At 35.2% G+C, this 20630-nt stretch overlaps 1 protein-coding gene across 1 annotated transcript; it reads left to right on the top strand.

The window, feature by feature from the left end:
* Window positions 1–5154: 5154 nt before the first annotated feature.
* Window positions 5155–19235, top strand: LOC110674256 (the record flags this gene model as incomplete). Its single annotated transcript, XM_021838522.1, has 3 exons — window positions 5155–5222; window positions 5863–5934; window positions 19142–19235. Coding segments are annotated over 3 exons (234 nt in total), but the record flags the coding sequence as incomplete, so codon positions are not given.
* Window positions 19236–20630: the final 1395 nt, after the last annotated feature.

Here is a 20630-nt window from a genome sequence, read left to right as displayed (position 1 = left end):
CAGAATCTTCTGATGGATTCCATGTTTCATGTTTTACTTTGGTAATGCGGCATGCCGGACAACACCACTTGCGTGCAATAGTTGTAGGCGTATTAGTAAGTGTAACAGCATTCTAAAGGATCGCCACGAAAACCCCTCAAAAGAAGGTTGGGCTGAGACTGAACGAACCTCTTCCAGCTGCTAGGAACTCAAATGGTCGTAACACGACACGCCGCTTTTTACGGGAAGTAGATATTATGTATTTCTTTCACTACTGGACTGCAAAGTGCGGCCTCATAAGTGCGAAAGTGTGAATAAAAGTGCTTACTTACTCGAAAACAACTGAAAACCGATGTACTTTATCTTTCTACATAAATACACGTGTTACCTTTGGTTTGATGTGCTTAGGTAGCCATGACTTTTGTGAGTTGAACATGTATGAATATTCAATAAATTTGGATTTATCTCATATCGTCTATAAGTAAAATCGATTTTAAACGAGATAGAAAAATATCATCTTTTCCAAATTTTGCTAACATGTACTCGAAAGACTGCAAAATCATTTGGTGGAAAGACATATTTTTTTGAGGTGCTCATAGTTGAGATACAAGGCATACAAAATAGCTAATTTTAAGATGAAAAACTCAAATAACATGAAAACCATAAGAAATACAACTTTGGTATGTTCAGCAAAGTTGTAGCAAATGATAAGTATAAAAACTTCGTAAAACATAGTAGGCCAATAAAACTAGAAAATAAAACACTTAAGAGCAAAAAACGAGTTTTTAATAAAAATACTTAATTATCTCGGCTCTTAAGCAAAACCAAGAAAAAGTTTGTTCGGCAAAGTTGTTTCTATGATCATTTGCTACAACTTTGCTGAACATACCAACTTACGATTCGTTAAAATAAAAAAGTTGGCGTATACGTCACTTTTGCGATCACCGTAAAAATTTTGTACATTTTGTAGTACTGAAAATTCTGAACATATTCTCAGAAGAAACTATGGCTCTAAAATCAATAAATTTTGACGAAAACCTCATGTCCGCCTAAATTGGCTTCCTGGACCAGTGTGCATTGGATACGAATTAATAGGAATCAAATTTGTGGTTCGAGACCTGGACTAATTGGTGCTTCCTTGACCGTTATTATCAGAAAAAAATCTCCATCAAATGTGTGCTCACCAGTCGTTTTCTATGGCTAAGTTGCATGTCTGGGCAAAATTTCAAAAAAATCGTAGGGCCCGTTTTACAGTTACGCCCTTTTGATTGTATAAGTCTACTAATTCAAAGGAAATCTGAGATATTTGAACGGATTTTCAATGGCCGTGATTATCAGAAGAAATATACCATCGAAATTTGGTTAAAAATTGGTTTGTTTAGTTATTTGTAACCTCTTGGTGGAGCTTTGAATGAGAAAATTGGCGAAATTTGAAGTTACGCCCTTGTTGAGGTGTAACCATTGAAAACACTAATTTTGAACATAAGGACTGTTCATTTAAGAAAGTGGACACGTGTTTTTTACAGTAAACTGTTTATTTTCGAACAAATTCATGAGTTTACCTAAAATACATGGAAATCAACGTAATTTCGATCAAATTCACATAAATTTGAACATTTATTGAGCATTGCTGGAGAATGCTCTTACTTTTCTTTTGATACCTCCCATAAAATTCTGCACAACTTTTTTCGGAACTTTTCGAACTGCTTTTTGAACTGCTGACCACATTTTCTTGAAAAAATCGATGGAGCTTGCTTCTCTTCCATCCTTCTTAAGATGCCGTTTGATTATTGCCCAATATGTTTCAATGAGGCGTAGTTCTGAGCAATTTGATGGATTTGATCAATTTTCTACAAATTCGACTTATTCCTTCTTGAGCATCTCCAAAGTAGCTGAAGCATAGTGAGTCGATGCTAGGTCTGGCAAAAACAATGGAGGCATGGTATGCTTTCAGTAGATGGGCAGAAGCCATTTTTAATGCATTCAGTTCTGTAATTTTCGCCGTTGATTGAACCCGTCGTGAAATATGTAGTACTTTCATACCGCATGCTTGCCATACCAAATCATTTTTCCCAAATTTTTCTGTTGGGATGTATCGTACGTCGTCAGGAATATCTGTTTTGGCCACAGCGTTGAAAAAATTCAATTTGGACACTTCGCGATTTAAGCCAAATCTCGGAACGGCAGTTTTTCTGTACACAATTTGTGCAGAAAAAAATTGAGAGTCGCCATGTCAATTCGACCCAACGTTTAGAATTTATAATTTTTTATGTCAACTTTTGTCTGCTGTCAAAATAAACACTTGAGATCACACTCAAACAAAATTTTATTTGTTTTTATGGAATTTTTACACCAAAATACTAATATTTAGATGTCCACTTTCTTAAATGAACAGTCCTTAATAATTAGGAATTCTAATACCGTTGAGCATGTTCAAATGTTTTCAATGACACATTGCACTCACATACCACAAAAATCTTTCACTATCAACTGATTTTCCATAGGCTCAAGTGCTTAAAGGCATTACGGAGCTGATTTCATCATGTAACCAAATTAGTTCTTGTAGCACAATATTCTGGATAGGTTGGTGAACCAATGTACTCACGATTCAGATTAATTCAAATGCTACTGATTGCTGCCTGTTGTATATCAAATTCGAAGCATACGTCAAGAAGTACTTAACGAGTTAAATTTTCGGTTATGGGTAGCAGTGTATGGAATAAAATAGAATCAACGACGTTGGAAGCAGCGATTCAAAATGGAAGAATATAATGCAAAGTTTAGAACATCCGTTATTATTTTGTTTAATGGAATTCAAAATCGTAGCATTTGCAGAGCTTAATATTAAATATTTGTCTTTGTTAGTTTGAAAAAATTTGTGTAGCTTCCAAAGTATGATTTTTCCGTTTGTAAAGGGTCATATCAGCGTGTGTGTCTTCACTTCACAAGCACAGCTCGCGATAAACAAAAAAAAGTTTACATATAAATCTTCAGTTTGTGTAGGAATAAAACCATATTATAGGCCACAGATCAATTTAAAATTTTCTGGTAACCAAAACTGGAATTTACGTTGAATTCATGAACAACTATATGTTTATCATATTTAATATATCTCTTTAAAATTGCACCCCTTAACTTTGAGATCCATTACTCAGAATACCTGAAGACCATCACCGTGAGTTCCGAAAAAGTACTGGTGCTTTCCCTTCACGAGCCTGAGAATAGTATTTATCCAGGGCTCTTATGAGTTTTTGTAATCGAAAAGATCGGAAACCCAAAGGAAAATAGTAGATTTATGCAAAATCTAAATGTAGTTATGCATTTTACAAATGATCACAAAAGTATTGACAGTGGTCTAGAGTTCTATAGTTTGGCCAATAGTTCATTACTAAGCGATTGAAGTTCAAGTTCTAGGGCAGTACAAAATTAGGCGGAACAGCCGAAGGGATGGCTAGTTGGGCTATAACAATAATTTTTGAATAATAATAATGTCACAAAAAATGGCTCCGTAATGCCTTTCAGCCCTTGAGCCTTTGAAAATTAATCAATTGTGAAAAACACTGGCATTGTAATATGTCATTGAAATTATTTGAACATGCTTATCGGTATTAAAATGCCTTATTAATCTATTTGAAATTAGTGTTTTTAATGGTACATCTCAAAAAGGGCGTAACTTCAAATTTCGCCAATTTTCTCATTCAAAACTCCACCAAAGGGTTAAAAATAACTATCCAAACAAACTTTGAACCAAATTTTGATGGTATATTTCTTCTGATAATCACAACCAATGAAAATTCGTTCAAACATCTTAGATTTCCTTTGAATTGGTAGACTTATACAATAAAAAGGGCGTAGCTTCAAAACGGGCCCTACGATTTTTTTGAAATTTTGCCCAGACATGCAGCTTAGCTATAGAAAACGACTGGTGAGCACAGATTCGATGGAGATTTTTTCTGAAAATAACGGTCAAGGGAGCACCGTGGTCACCTTCTATCAAAATGTGTCGAAGGGGGGACAAAAAATAATAAAATGGAAATTCAGGAAAATTCATCTTATTTTATTCCCATATGGTGAAAAACCATGTTTTGCCACATATATCCGTATAATCAAAATGTTTGAATAATAAACACGACATTTCCTTATTGTTCGTAACATCTATCGCATAACATTTTCCATAAAACGGCTGAAACAATCTGAAATTGTACTCCAGCTATTAACAATTTCAAGAAGACTGCGAAAATGTTGCACTTATATGCAACTTGAAATCATATATGGATTGTTTCAATTTGGTCCAACATGTATGTAACATTAGGGCGATTCAAATTTTTTAAAAGAATTTGAAAATTCAATCTCCCATATTTTCCTAATATTCTTCACCATAAAAAATTCCCAGCTTTCTAGGTGGTGATCTAAAAGTGGCCCAAAGACGATGTAGGTCTATATGAAAATTAATATGGGAGACATTCTGAAAAATGTTCCAAATACGTTAGTACTGTAAGTACAAACTTATCATCCCATAGGGAAAACTTATTCTTCAAGTCCTAATGAAGGAAGTTGCTGAAGAAACAAATCCGTTTTAAGCTATTTTTGTTTGGGATTTTTGTGGATGTTTGCAGGGCTATAATACCATATGAAGCTAATTAATAGCTAACAAACTCATGAATATCTTTTCTCCTTTCGGTCGGATTGAATTGCTCTCTTCAGCAAACTTCTTTGTTATGGTTTGAAAAATGATTTTTTACTTTGGGATGATAAATTTGTTATTACATTTCAGTACCTACTAACGTGCTTGGAACATTTTTCAACATTTCTCCATAGTCATTTCCATATAAACCTACATCGTCTTTGGGCCACCTTTAAATCACCACCTAGAAAGCTGAAAATTTCACCGAACTCTATTTTTATGGTAAGCATTGTAGGAAAGATATGGGAGATTGAATTTTCAAACTTTTTAAATTTTGAACAGCCTTAGGGCCCTATTTTATAAGTCGAGTCGATCAAAAACGACTCGACTGGAGTCACTGTCGACCAAAAATTTCGCTCGACTTGGCTATGCAAGAAATGTCGAATCATCCCCTGTCGTTTTATAGCTAGCGTAAAAAGCTGGATTTCATCAACTTATTGATTAATACCTAAACGATTCCAAATTATTTATAATAATTTATAATAATTGTTCATAAGGAATTCAAAACCCTTTCAGGTCCAAATGGTCATAACGGAAGAACATTCATTAATTATGTTCAGTATTTTTTAGGATTATTACCTTATATTTTTATCGATACTAGTCATTTAACTTTAACATAAATTTTACCATTCTCATTACAATTAAGATTCATACTTTATGGGTGAATTTTTCATACACAACATATATTTGCTGATTTTGCTCCACAAGGAACTGCTCCTGTATTAAAAAAGTTATAGTATGTATTGAAACAATCTATGGATTGGTGTTTGTATGTCACGAAATGACTTACGAACGGGTCAACGGATTTGGATGATTCTTTCTCCGTTTTGTTAGTTAAGACGTTGTATGTGTGTATGTGTTTTGTTATTCAAGACGTGTATGTGTGTATAGAAATCCCAGGATATTCACCGGGAAAGTCGAAAAAACGAGTGTGAACGGAACGATTATATTGTATGGGACGATTCGTAGCGTTTTTCAACAGTTTACTCATTGGCGTAAATACGGGGGGCTAGGGGGGTCTAAGCCCCTCCTAGAAAATTCAAGCCCCCTTAGAAAATTTAAACTCTCATGCTAAGTTCGTATCTTGCTTAAGGGATTTTTTGATCAAATGGGTCAAGCCCCCTCTAGGTCTGAGTTTACTTGATACGCTAATGAGTTTACTTGATGGCAAGACAAAGTTTGCCAGGACCACTAGTTAGTAATATAATTCAGCCTGGTACTTTAGCTGTACGATTAACTGCAAATATAATTGCAGGGCAGTTATTAATAACGTCTAGCATACAAGAGTCCTGGGTTCAAATCCCAGCCGAGCTCGTGGATTTTTTTTCTTAATTTCACCAATAATTTGTCCATCATTACCACGCGTAATGAGTTAAATAATTTAAAAAATATCTGTTGGCTTCGTTTTAATCGTCAGGCTTCACATGAAATTCACATCATATTTACCAACATCGAAGCAATCCTTTCAAGCACTAGAATAAAAACAAACTAGAGTCTTGTGTTGAAAATTGTGACTGTTAAGACACCGACACGTTAATGCTTCCAGTGGACGGTTTGCCCTTTGAAGGAAGCACCACACTAGACAACGGACTGGCATGCAACGCCCAGTGGCACAGTCGAAATACTTTCCTGGCGAAAAGTTTTCCGGACTGAAGTGGGAATCGAACCCACACTCCTTGACACGATGCGGATAAATGCTTGGTAACACTAACCGCACGGCCACGAAGCCCACATTAACTGTTACATCCATTAAAACTTTATAAGCCCACTCAATTCATGAAAAAAAAAATCCTTCGAAAAATCCTTTGTTTACTATAGCTTGTAATCATTTTTAGAAAGAACATATCGTCAAAAACATATACATTTTATCAACAACTATTTGATTTCGGAAAACAACAAACCAACATCGAATTATAGCTAGTTATCTAGTGAACTTATTGCTTATAATGATCTTCTTCTTCTTGGCATTGCATACTCATTGGGACAGAGCCTGCTTTTCGGCTTAGTGTTCAATGAGCATTTCCACAGTTATTAAATGAGAGCTTTCTTTGCCAAAGTTGCAAATTTTCGCATTCGTATATCGTGTGGCAGGTACGATGAGTACGATGATATTTTCCATTACCAATAGATCCTGGACCGACCGGGATTCGAACCCAGACACCTTCAGTATGGCTGTGCTTTGTAACCGCGGACTCTAACCACTCGGCTAACGAAGGTCCCTGCAGAAATTCAACGAGAAATGTCTGTATGAAATTCATGAGAAATCTCTTGTTGATTGCTTAAAAAAAATCCCGGAGGAGTTTTTAATAGATTTTACTGGAATAATCCGTGGACGAATTCTTTTAGCAACTCCAGCAAAAGAAATGGTGGAGGAGTTCATATAAGTTTTCTGCACAAAATTTCTAAACGAATTTCTTCAAAACATGTGGAGTCAAGCTTTGAGGATCTTCTTGGAACTACTGAAGGAAATTTTCAAAGGTGTTCTTGAGTTAGAATTAGAGGAAAAATCTCTGGACCAAACACTGGAGTAGTGCCTAGAAAACATTTCATAGTAATCCCTGTGGAAATTACTCCCCAAACAACCAGAAGTCGCATCAAAGTTCACGTAATAACTCGTTAACTCATACAATTTAAATCAAACCCGCAAAACACGGTGGATAAAATCGTCAGATTGATAAGTTTCCTCGCATAAAACGCTCTTTTCCTGGGTTCATATATACATTTTGTTTCGTCCCGTACACTCGTGCAAAGTAAATCGAATCAATCCGTAGCAGCTGTCAAATCAACATTTGTTATCATAATTTAAGTCGCATAAGGTCACAGATTAGGCCTTCCTGGGCCTTTCTTAGCCGAGTGGTTAGAGTCCGCGGCTACAAAGCAAAGCCATGCTGAAGGTGTCTGGGTTCGAATCCCGGTCGGTCCAGGATCTTTTCGTAATGGAGAATTCCTTGACTTCCCTGGGCATGGAGTATAATCGTACCTGCCACACGATATACGAATGCGAAAATGGCAACTTTGGCAAAGAAAGCTCTCAGCTTTAGGGTAACCAATATATTTTGGACCCCCTGGGCCATTCTCCTGCAAATTTCCCAGTTAAAATCGAAAGACCAACACAATTCGCATGCCATTTGGAATGATAGGACTAATCCACACTTGCATCAACCGTTTGTGCATAAAAAATGTATTTATTTTATCTGAAATTAATTTAATTTATTCGGTTCATCCATGCAACGTTATACACAGAAATTGTAGCTGTCAGAAAATTTTCAAATGTAAACAAAAACTTTTTTCAAATTTCCGAACTAAAAGCGTAGAATTTCTTCGGTTTTCCATTGTCAATCGATTGATTAGACTATGGACAAACATATTATACAAACTGTGTCGTGGAGTTTGCCGCGAAACGATAAAAAATGCCGGGTGTCCAAAATATATACTTTGAGGGTCCAAAATGTATTGATGTGTCCAAAATAATGAAAAACAGTGCTTCAAAATTCAATTATTATCGAGCTTTTTGGGATCCTACATGACCGTATGCGCATTTTTATCTAGAAGAGGAAGTTTTTCTCTACATTTTGGCATGTTCTTTAACCCGTATAGGCCTGAGTGAAAGCAAAAAATCTAAAACCCTCACCGCTCAGCGAATTCTTAACGGATTCAAATGATTTTTTGTCAGTTTACTGGCTCACATATCTAGTTTCTAGAAGTGGCCAGATGAACTCGGAAATATTCCTGTGGGTCACTGGGTCAAGTCGGGTAAAAAAGGGCTATTTTTGGGACATGCTTAAATACCTTTAATTATTTGCAATGACAATCATTTTAATTTACATAAATCATTAATGTCTAATATTCAACATTACGAATGCAGAGTTTTGCATCGTTTAAAATAAACCGGATGTGGCAATTCGGACGTAATGCCCGGATGAACCGGCTATAGATTTGTTGGATACTCAACCGTTTCAATTCTCGAAAACTAGAAATCAAACATAATTGTGCACTAAAATGCGTTCCCATAAGCTTGGCACAGATTTTCAGATACAAATTGGCCACTTTATCGTAAGTTTGAGGCGTCCCGGGACCCGAAAATGATTATTTATAGCATCAATCAAATGCAAAACTCATAGTTATCCAATTCAATCCTTTCTCAAAAGGTTCACAATGATGCAATTTTCTTAAAATTCTGACATATAGTATCCTCATTAAAGCCGATTCTGGAAATTATCTGTGACTTGAAATTTGCCTACCTCCAGGGGCACAGACGCACAGTGACCTTTTCACCCGACCTGACCCAGTGACCCACCGAAATAACTCCGGCCACAGGAATATTCCCGAGTTTCTCTGGCCACTTCTAGAAACTAGATACGTGGGCCAGTAAACTGACAAAAAATCATTTGAATCCATTAAGAATTCGCTGAGCGGTGTGGGTTTTAGAATTTTTGCCTTCACTCAGGCCTATACGGGTTAACTTGGTTACGCTGTGCAATTAATCAATTGGGACAAAAAACTAAAATCACTTCCTTGGGGGTCTAAAATACGACCGTTACCCTAAAGTTTCGGTGTCTTATTTTTAACATGATCGATTTTACTTCATAGATTTTCTCTTCATTGAATAGATCGCAGCAAGCCGCGCGCGTGTGGGTGTGTTTTGTTCTTACTCACGATAAAAAGAAACAAGGTATTATATCCCGAAAAATGACACTTGGTAGTGACGTCATTCCTATCGCAATCTCGAACGAGCACAAGAGAAAGCAAAGCCTGCTCTCTTTTACTATCCTGCTTGGCGATAGGTATGACGACACATGTTTTGATTGAAAATCGTTATTTACATGTGGGAATAGCCTACCTTGTTGTGTATACCGTGGTTCTTACTGTCACGTTTTTTCTCGAACTTCCATATGAATTAATTTCGGCTGGTAGTATCTCACATCGGCTGGTGCAAATATAACATGTTAATGGAAACAATCAATATGTTATATAACTATAACTAGTACAACAATGCGAACCTTTTAAGTCTGATTGTGTAATTGTACACGTGAAAAGCGCGTGTACCGGGATGGCCCAAGTCAAGAATAAAAGTAATTATATGAGATATACTTGAAAGTTGTTTGAATCAGGGATTCTGATGCGGGCGAAAAAGTGAACTAGCATCTAAGACAGTCAACTTGCATTTCAGCTGTTAGAAGAATTATTTTGGATACTTCGTTCCTGATTATTTGTAGTTTTCCCTTTTGTTTCCACGAGTCCATATATGTTCTTAGTTTTCGTTAGACGAAATTGATACGACCTGTTGGCTATCATTCCTAGTTCTAAGATCAATATGAGTTGTCTCCTAGTTTCCGAGCAATGGCGCTTAAGCCTAGGCCTTACAGCCAGGACATGAGGAAGAAATACCAGTGTCCCATCCCCAAAAAACGGAGACAGAACATAAACGGAGTGTGCATTAACCTAGCAAAGCCACTCCCAACGATTTGTCAATATCCTCAAAATGGAACGGTTGGTACGGTTGTCCCCGTTTCTTCTTTTTAGTTCTTGACTATAATGTTATTCGTTCGTGAATAATCTGATCACCCCGAATTTTCGAATTATCTTTAAACCCAAGTCCTGGCCATATGGATATCTGTATCATATCATCGATATGCTGCAAATATTGATACTGACAAGAAACTAACGGATGCTCCGGTATTTCCAGGATGCTTTTCATTATTGGCTATGCAAGCACTTAGAAAAGAATTAGAATAGAATAGATTTTCTTTACATTGAATAAAGGTGTATAGGAAAAGACGTGTTGTCCAGAGCAAGTAATACTTTATTATGTCACAATTGACTTGTATTTAATTACAGCCCACTACAGTTCGGCCATCTTGACAGAACACATCGTCCTCGATGTAAACGGCAACTCTAACGACATTTCTCATAATGTTCCAACATATTGACTAAGTACAGTCTGTTTCTCTCCAAGCTCCTCTCGTATACTTTTAAGTTCGAGAGTAATGCGCCGTCTTGATTTCGCTTCAGATAATCTTTCACGCAGAGAAAACAATTTTAAAATCAAATGTATTCTGTAGCATTACAACAATATATCTGTATTATTTGCCGGCTTATAATTGCCTTTCATTGTTTCAATAACAACTCGTAATTTGGTGTAGAAATATTTATTGTTGAATTTGACAGCTGGGTTTATTGTGGCGCAAAACTTTTTTTTATTCAACTTTTGTTTCTTTCGAAACAACAATTTTTTGCATTTCAATAAAACTTATCGTTTTTGAAACAAATAACAATGTTTTTTATGCGAAAACGTTTTTATTTGAAATAAAAACTCATTTTTGTTGGTCCCAGTCCCCTGAAACATCGTTTTTTTTTTAAATGAAATAAATTAGGATAATCGCTTTTAAAAGCCTACCTTATTTTAATTTTACGTAAGTTTACAAAACTTGCTCCATAATCCGTTTGACTGGAAGATGAGCTTTATCCGCTCCGCGACAAAGCAAGAGGAAGAAATCACCAACTCATGTAGGAGTTGACTGCAATAATTGAAAATTCTTTCGTGAAAACAAAAATTTAGAGAGAATTATTAAAACTTACCATTAATAGCTTATACACTTAGATTTTTTTCACGAGCTCGGCTGTGCCAATCTCGGTTTCCCGATTTTAACCGAGACTCAGCTAACAAATTGTCCGGTTGCTTAGCAACGAAGCATGATTTACTGATACTCGGCTTTTATTTGCTGAGATCCCAGGAAATTCATTTGCCGACTACTCAGCTGTGCGGATCTCGGTTAAAATAAGCCGAGACTTGGCATTCCAAATTAAGTGTGTAGATTATAGTTTGTGGATACTGCGAAGTTGTGATGAAAAATCGACTACCTGAACTCCATAAACATACATTTTCTGCACGTCTTGCACTTTGGTCTAATTCTCGCCGTTTCCAAATAAAACCAAAATGGCAGGCCAGTTTTTATGTTATACGCATGATAAATTGAATCAACAATGAAAGAAATTGAAACAAATAAAACTTTAATTTGATGTAAAGTTTTTCTTTTGTTGTTTCAACAAATTTCTTGTAAGGATTGCTTCAACAAGATTTGTGTTCATTCTGATGAAAATATTGTTGTTTCAACGCATTTTTTTTTTAATGGCAACAAATTGAAAAGGTTTATTGAAAACAAAAATAATAGTTATCCCAAGCAACCAAAAGTTCCAACAAAAAGGCATGTTTTGGCTTAAGCAGCTCCCTTTTTAAGTAATTAACCGAACTTCAGTTCACATAAAGTTCAATTAAATGCTTAAATGGAATGATATTTACCATAAAGTCGAGAAAAAGTTTGATTCGATCTTGTTCTGAACTTTCTTGTTGTTTATAAGTGTATGAGTTACTTTCTGGAGAATCAAGTTCTGTTAGTATCTGAGTGATTCCAAGCAACAGCACCAAAATTTGGTATATTTTTTAATTCATTTTTTTTTCTATTGAGCTGAAACTTTGCACAGTTTTCCAGTTCCATCTAAATCGTCATTTTCCGATATCAAATCTTCAAGTTGAGTCACGACTAACTTTTCAAAAGGGTGTATGTGAAAATGGTTCAAAAATATTCAAAAAGCTGCACAGCAAAAACGGTTCGTTCGATTGTTAGACAACTAAAGAAACAAAGTTAGACAACTAAATAAAGATTCCAAAAAAAATACACACAGTAAAAAAAAATATTTTTTGCATTAAAAAACATAATTTTTGACACAAAAACTCAAATATCTCAAAACCCTTTAGGAATACCAACGTAATTTTTTGAGGGAAAACGGTCCATTATATTAGCTATCTACCATAAATTTGGTGATGGTAAACCAATAAACAAAAAAGTTATGACATTTCAAACATGTCACAATTTTCACATTTAGTAGAAAAAAAATTTTTTTTTCGGTGTAAATTATTACGGGAACCGCAGTTTGTTGCTGATTTTATTGTTAAGGGCCTTGCGTGAATTAAACAAGTCGTTTTCATGTATTTATTAGTATTATGTATATTATATGTATAAATATTAAGTATATGTATAAATATTATATGTATATGTATATATGTATAAATTAAAATGAATTAACAGATTACACGAAAATAAATTTTTTTTTACCAGGATATTTTTTAAATGTTATATATAAACTTTAAAAGTTTTGGATTTGGGTATGCGTTATGAGATCATGAAAACATTTTATTAATACTTATTTATTTATTTATTGTTATTCAATTTTTTTACAATATCGAACACTTTTGCATCATTATCAGTACAGTTCGAGTATAGTTTTGCTTTAATTTTATTTTCTGACAATGGAATGAAACAGTGAAATTTTTGGGTTCCTTGGATCGTTTTCGCGTTATTATATTGCTCGCTGAGCTCTGATGCCGTTAATTCGTACTCTTCAGTAGTAGTAAAACAAAATGATAATTTTGTTAAATCTTCTTTTCTGCGATTCGCCCAATCTAATAGTTCTTTTGCAGTTTTAATTGGATGCTCACGTTCTTTGGCTAAACTTGCTCTTGTGGCCATGCGCTTTATGGTTCCTCCAATAGCATCACAAGGACCTTTGCCATGTGACGTAGCAAAGAAATGCCATTCTGCATCAATTCCGTACTTTGATTTAAATTGACATAGGCTCGAAAAATTCTTACGGTTTTTGTACTGCGATGCTGCTCCATCAGACATGAAATATATCTTTCTGATTTCTTTATCCTTATCAACGCGTAAAAAGTTAATCATTTAGGCAATGAACAAATTTACAGATACTGAGTCGTGTCTTAAATCTTCGGAAATTACAATAAAACTAAAATGTTCAATTTGCGTACTTCCATTGAAATAAATAACGAATGGATGAATTGTAGCTTGTTGTACGTTCCAGTGATGGGACTGCACTTCATCTTGCAATACAAAGCTATAGTTTTCAGAAAAATCACAAATGACTAAAAATTCACCATCTTGTAATGTATTTTTCGTATTTTTTTAAAAGCGGGATTGCTCTGTTTTAATAAAGTCGTGAGGAAATAAACTTTCTAATTTCAAGCAAAAAAATGACACAAACTCATCTACAGGTTTTACAATAGTTTCTAGGTCACACCTATCCGTGGTCACCCATTGCTCAAATGATAACTGATCAATATAATTTTCTTCAAACTCAGCGAATAAAGTATTTTCCAATGATGAAGAATCTGGACAATCCGAACAAGATCGTAGATAGCAATTTGATGTTGTATTTTCACACAAAAGACTACCAGTTAACATTTTAATATCCTTTGATAAATTGATTCTTTTTAAACTATGTAAGATTAGGTTAATATTTTCATGTGTTGTGCACACACAAACATTATGTGTTCCTGAATTGGATAGAAGCTTGCATTGCCTTGGACGAAGGCTTGCAGATGAGGAAAAACCTACCTTAATATTTTCGTTAATTTCCTTGAAGCGTGTATACGCTTCTTTCAAAGTAGTCATCATTAATCGTTTTTGGATTGCTTGACGCTTTCCATCTTTTTTTACAGATACATAATCTTTTTGGCCAGGCATAGCTCTACTTACTTCATCGTCTTCAAAATATTGAATTATTTTTTCTTTTGTCTCATCTGTTAATGAAGTACTCGACCTAGCATTTTTGGTTGCAAGACAGTTATTTTTGAATTGTTTTGCCTCTTTTGCTGTATTTCTATTGGTTTTGAACTCATCAATGGCGTCTTGAATAGACCACGAGCTTGGCAGCATCGACAAAATCAATAATTTTTCTTTCCTTCCGTGGCTAGATTCGAGAACCTTTCCTTCATATTCATAATTATCTCATCGTAGTCTGTATTTTCCACATCCTCAGGTCCTAATTTGAAGAGGTTTCTTCGTACAGCTTCGTTGATTTCACGGTATTTTTTCTCGGGATAATTGACGTAACCCATCTTCGTCCATTTAATCGGAGTCACTTTTATTCCAGCTATCCCTTCGTTGAAGCGTTCGATGTTGACCTTCTGGATGCACTCATCTTCTGATTGATTTGTTGAAACAGATGTCGCTGATGGTACCGTGGCAAGACTATCTGCACTTGGTACTTCTGGTAACTCCTCAGTTGTTGTCGGTGCATCTAGTAATTCCTCAGTTGTTGTTGTTTTCGAACTTCCTGCAACCTGATCCACCGATGATGTACAGATTGCCCGTTTGTCAACGTTTAAACGGCAGGACGTACAAATGCGTAAATTTGTATTCAATGTAGACATTGCACAGTGGTCCAGGAATCAGTTTTACGCGGAAAGATGCATTTTGAGCTTTATATTGAAACATTAGACAAAAACGGTCTTCTACAAAGTTGTTTGTATTAGTTAAGCCCTTTGTTTGGTTTTATTGAAAATTAGGGTGGACCACATTTTCATAAAAATTGTGTAACTAATTTTCTTATTTGTAGAAATTATATTATACATGCTTCAGCAAAGTTATAGACCATTCAATTTTAAGCAACTTTGCCAAAAAAAAGTTTTTTTGTATCTCTTAAATTGACCGATTTAGAGCTTTTTTTCCTGCAGTGACATAGGGTGGTCCGAACAAAACTGGTTTTCTGGCTCTAGAGTTTCTCATAAAAGTAGTCTATGAAACACTTTTAGAGCTTTGATAAATGCGTAATTTGGTGAGTGAAGAAACTCGCTATCTCCTTTCGTTTAGGAGTTATTGTTGTTTTTCTCTCAAAAACATGCCTACTTTGATTGTGAATATCTCTGATTGGGGCAAACATAAAAAATATCTTTTTAAAGCATTCAAAAGACAAAATAAAATTGTATATTATATCAAAAAATTACAGATGTGTTATTTTTGTAAGTCTAATAAAATGCCTTGAAAAACAAAGGTTTTTAAGCAGAAAAACTTTAATAACTTTTAAAATAAAATAGATATCATCAATATTTTTGCATGAAAATTTGCGTTTTATTAAGTTCTAAAAGTCGTTCATAGACCGCTTTGACGAGAAATCTGAAATAAGAAAAATGGGGCTCTAAAACTATTTTGAAGATTTTCATGGTATGTATTTCTTTATTATTTTACATTTTGAGCATGAAAATGAAATTTAAGACAAAAATGATTTTCTACAAAATTATTTCTAAAAATGTAAGCTTTCATACTGCGTCATTTGAAACTAGGGTGGTCCACAATATCACACATATCATATAATCAACTTTCTTATTTGCAAAAATACTGGTATATGTTCTTAGGCAAAGCGGTAGAAATTGAAATTTTGATCAACTTTGCCAAAAAAAGTTTTTCTGTAGCTCAAAATTTGACCAATCTAGAGCATTTTTTCCTAATCATCGCAGGGTGGTCCAACAAAAATAAGTTTTTTAACTCTAGTTTTTTTAATATTATTTTCTCGTCAAAGTCGTCTATGGATGACTTTTAGAACTCAACAAAACGCAAATTTTCATGCAAAAAGATTGTTAATATCTATTTTAGTTCAAAAGTTATCAACGTTTTTGTGATAAAAAATGTTTGACTTTCAAGACGTTTTATTAGAGTTACAAAAATAACACATCTGTAAATTTTTGATATAATATACAATTTTACTTTGTCTGTCGAACGCCGTCAAAAGATATTTTTTATGTTTGCCCCAATCAGAGATATTCACAATCAAAGTAGGCATGTTTTTGGAAGAAAAACAACCATAACTCCTAAACGGAAGGAGATAGCGAGTTTCTTCACTCACCAAATTACGCATTTATCAAAGCATCTATCTAGCTCATAGACTACTTTCATGAGAAACTTGAATTGAAAACTCTAGAGCCAGAAAACCAGTTTTGTTCGGACCACCCTATGTCACCGTAGGAAAAAAGCTCTAAATCGGTCAATTTAAGAGATACAATAAAACTTGTTTTGGCAAAGTTGCTTGAAATTGAATGGTCTATAACTTTGCTGAAGCATGTATAAAATAATTTCTACAAATAAGAAAGTTAGTTTAATCATTTCTATGAAAATGTGGTCCACCCTAATTTTCAATAAAACCAAACAAAGGGCTCAACTAATACAAACAACTTTGTAGAAGACCGTTTTTGTCTAATGTTTCATTCTAAAGCTCAGAATGCATCTTTCCGCGTAAAACTGATTCCTGGACCATAGTGCATTGGAGCATAACCAGCCGCTTTCAGTTTATCTATGGTGCTTTCGGTGAGATTTCGTAGCTCTTTCGAACACTTTTTTTCTGCAAACGGCCTGCAACAGTTGAGAAAGCGACTACTCATGTTGCTCGTTAGATTTTAATAAACAAAATCACTTTTAAGTTTTTACTGACTAGTTTGGTGTCGTTTGCTTGACTGAAGAAAAATTTTACAATTAAATCTTTTATAACCATAGTGGTAGTATATTTTTAGCTTTTTCGTGAGTATGTTCATGGTATGTACCTATCATGTTTTTGATGTTGTTGAAGCTACTCGCTTTCTCCCAAATATGATTAACAAAGTCTATTCTCTACCAAGGCGGGTCTATACCCAGGTGTAATCAGATTTTAACTTTGTGGAGAAAACCAGCGCCGAGAAAACCGACCTGCTTTACGTATACTAGATCACCTGGGTATAGACCCGCCTTGTTCTCTACGAGGTAAACTTTTTGCAGGTAAACTAGTCGTATACCTGTATAGAAAACTTTTTTTGTAGCTTTTGTCTTCAATATTAGATTTCTTATAGGTTTCTTTTATCAAAAGGTTTCAACACTATTGACAGAATTTTTCTTCAGTTACGTACAATAAAAAATATGACACTATCAAGACTTTAGATCACAACACTGGATCGCGTCTAACTTTCTAATAGATGCTATAATAGTTATGAATAATTAAATAAAATATCATGAAAACAACTTGTTAACCTCATGTGGTACCCTTAACAAAAAATTCAGCAACAAACTGCGGTCCTAAAAAAAATTAACAATGAAAAAAAAAAATTTCACTAAGTGTCAAATTTGTGAAATATTTGAAATGTCATAACTTTTTTGTTTATTGGCTTACCATCACCAAATTTTTATGGTAATATAATGGACCGTTTTCCCTCAAAAAATTACGTTGGTATTCCGATAGGGTTTTAAGATATTTGAGTTTTTGTGACAAAAATGATGTTTTTTAATGCAAAAATTTTTTTTTTTACTGTGTGTATTTTTTTTTGAATCTTTATTTAGTTGTCTAACTTTGTTTCTTTAGTTGTCTAACAATCGAACGAACCGTTTTTGCTGTGCAGCTTTTTGAATATTTTTGAACCATTTTCACATACACCCTTTTGAAAAGTTAGTCGTGACTCAACTTGAAGATTTGATATCGGAAAATGACGATTTAGATGGAACTGAAAAACTGTGCAAAGTTTCAGATATTTTTGAAATGGTCGATCAGAATCGACTTGCATGCCTCCGTGGAATCCCTCATCTGTTGTGTTCTCTTGATCAGCAATATAGTTCAATTGGAACTCAAAATCTACTAGAAGTGAACTTTTGAGTTTACTGCTTAAGTAAAATCCGAACTATTGGTTGCTTGGGATTATTTTGAATAGCTGTTAATTCTCTGTGTGTTTTAATTACCGGCTTCACAATGTTCGCGTATCGTTTTCTCTGATAACTTGAAATTTAGACTATATTCTTCAAAAGTGTTGATGGTTTTATCCGCCGACAACATCTTCCACTCCTTCGATCCAAAATTTCAATACCGTGTGCAAAGGCTTCGTTGCATAGTTTTGTCAATAATCATTCCTAAATTCTTCTACGCCCATTTCGATTCTCACAAACTTTAACATCAACCGTAACACCTCCGCGTTCGCCAACAACCATGGAAGTGGTTTGGCTCGCGTTTTATCTTTCTCGTCGTTTCCGTTTCTGGTTTGAAATTAGCTCATCATTATTGAAAATCGCGTAAGATGTTGATCCCACATCTGAATTATAGGAAAAGACGTGTTGTCCAGAGCAAGTAATACTTTATTATGTCACAATCACGGTAAAAAGAAGCAAGGTATAATGCTACGAAAACTGACATTTGGCAGTGACGTCATTCTTATCACAAACTCAAACGAATGCAAAAGAAAGCAAGGCCTGCTCTCCTTTACTATCCTCAAGGCCTCATGCTATGGACCAATGCATGAGTTCACTAATTTGACGTTTGAGCGGTGCCGAATTCACTCGTTGCTATGGCCACATAAATAGCACGGCACCGCTAAAAAGTCAAATAATGAACCCGTGCATTGATCCATAGGATGATAGGAATGATGACACATGTTTTGATGGAAAATCGTTGTTTACACGTGGGAATAGCCTACTTTGTTGTATTTCACAATTAACTTGTATTTAATTACAGTCTACTTCAGGTGACAAGATGCAAGCTTGTTATAACACTTCAAGAAGCTTGGTAATCTTGCGTCCTGTGAAAAAAAGTTCCAACAAATCTGCATCTTGTCTTTTTTAATCGCGGAAGAGAGGACTGATGGAGAGAAATCGATCATGTTACACCCTTTTTTTTTAGCACACACTTAAGGACATATTTCCTGCCGTACAAAGATGGCAGTCAATATGGCACCCAACGCCTTCCCTCGTCGTTCTTCGCTCCTAACGCTTAACTTTTGATATGACGCAACCCAGTTTAAGAACCTCCCTTCAAGAGGTCAATTCAGGAAATCCGGAACATATCCGGCATGTTGCCCAGTCAACCGAAAACGCTTTTTATGGACTTATTTTGTAAAATCCATACATCATTAGAGCACAGAGCTTTAAGCTGTGCTTAAAGTTTGAACCTATGAACTTTGAACTTTTTCGATTTACCGAGTGAAGTTTGATATGCCACCTGTTAAGTTCTAGGGAACAAGCTTAGCTATCGCAAGGACGTGGCCGTCACTGTTGTAGACCCAGTAGAAATTGGTATACTGTATTATGCGTCGTAAAACAGATCATGAGTATTTCTATTCGATCTTCAAGTACATATTCTCTGAAATAATCACTGACTTTTGTCAATCACGCATAAGCAGTGAAAAACATAAGCAGCCAGTCAACACTAAGGTTACTTTTCACTTGGACATGTTTTGAATGAGTAGGGTTCTGCACACAGATCATTCTCTGTCTTTCACTCATCAGTGATCCCTCATCAGATCCCCATGTCACATCTCACAAGTGCTGGTTGTTAGCGCTGGTAGATTCAGTGATTTTGATTTGAACTCAAAGCTAGTTTAGAGAATCTAGAACGTCTTGTTTATCTTCATCATTGGTATCATTGGTCATATACGTAACATAGTTATGTTACAAGAAAATATATTTGAACAAAAAAAAAAAAATTTAAAATCATGGTTGGTTTGGTAGATTGAGAGACTTAAACTCTGAAACAGTTTAGGGAACCTACAATATCTTGATTACTTTTTTTATAACTAAATGGGGCCTTTTGGGTATACTTTGGTGAAAGGGAAGATGCTCAACCATAGTTTTCTATGACATTTATGATACAACCGAACAGTGAAATTAAAAAACGTATGTAGAAAAAATCGTCCTGATAGGGTTAAACAGCTTGCTTATGAACTCAGAAAAGGTGTGTTTCATTTAGTTAATCTGCATGCTAATTAGTAGCACATACAGTCGTACATATATCGACACACATCCACCTAGTGGTGGTTCTCGTGCATTCGACGGTACGCCTCAGCCACTCTGTCGCAGCACGGCCGAGCCACACTTCAATCGCGTTCGACGGAATTCTTGGCCGATGATTAATTGTTAATTATTTCATCGTTACTTCCACTCAATTGTTTTTAATTATTTATACACATATGCACAATTAACGGCACAAGTCTGAGCACAGACAGCCAGTCAGTCAGTCAGTCAAGTAGGCGCTGGCTAGCGGACTGTGTCTGGTCTGGGGGTCTGACGGATGGAACTTGACTTTGCAACTGCATCAGCGAAGTCGTCCATCATCGCATCGACTGAGTAGGCTATGATCGCCGGTTGCCTCAGTGCGTGATGCTGATTGCCAT

Source organism: Aedes aegypti, chromosome 1 (assembly GCF_002204515.2).
Source record: "Aedes aegypti strain LVP_AGWG chromosome 1, AaegL5.0 Primary Assembly, whole genome shotgun sequence".
Taxonomy (NCBI): Eukaryota; Metazoa; Arthropoda; class Insecta; order Diptera; family Culicidae; genus Aedes; species Aedes aegypti.
The sequence above is the reverse complement of the archived record's forward strand: the minus strand, read 5'-3'. Positions and strand labels throughout refer to the sequence as shown.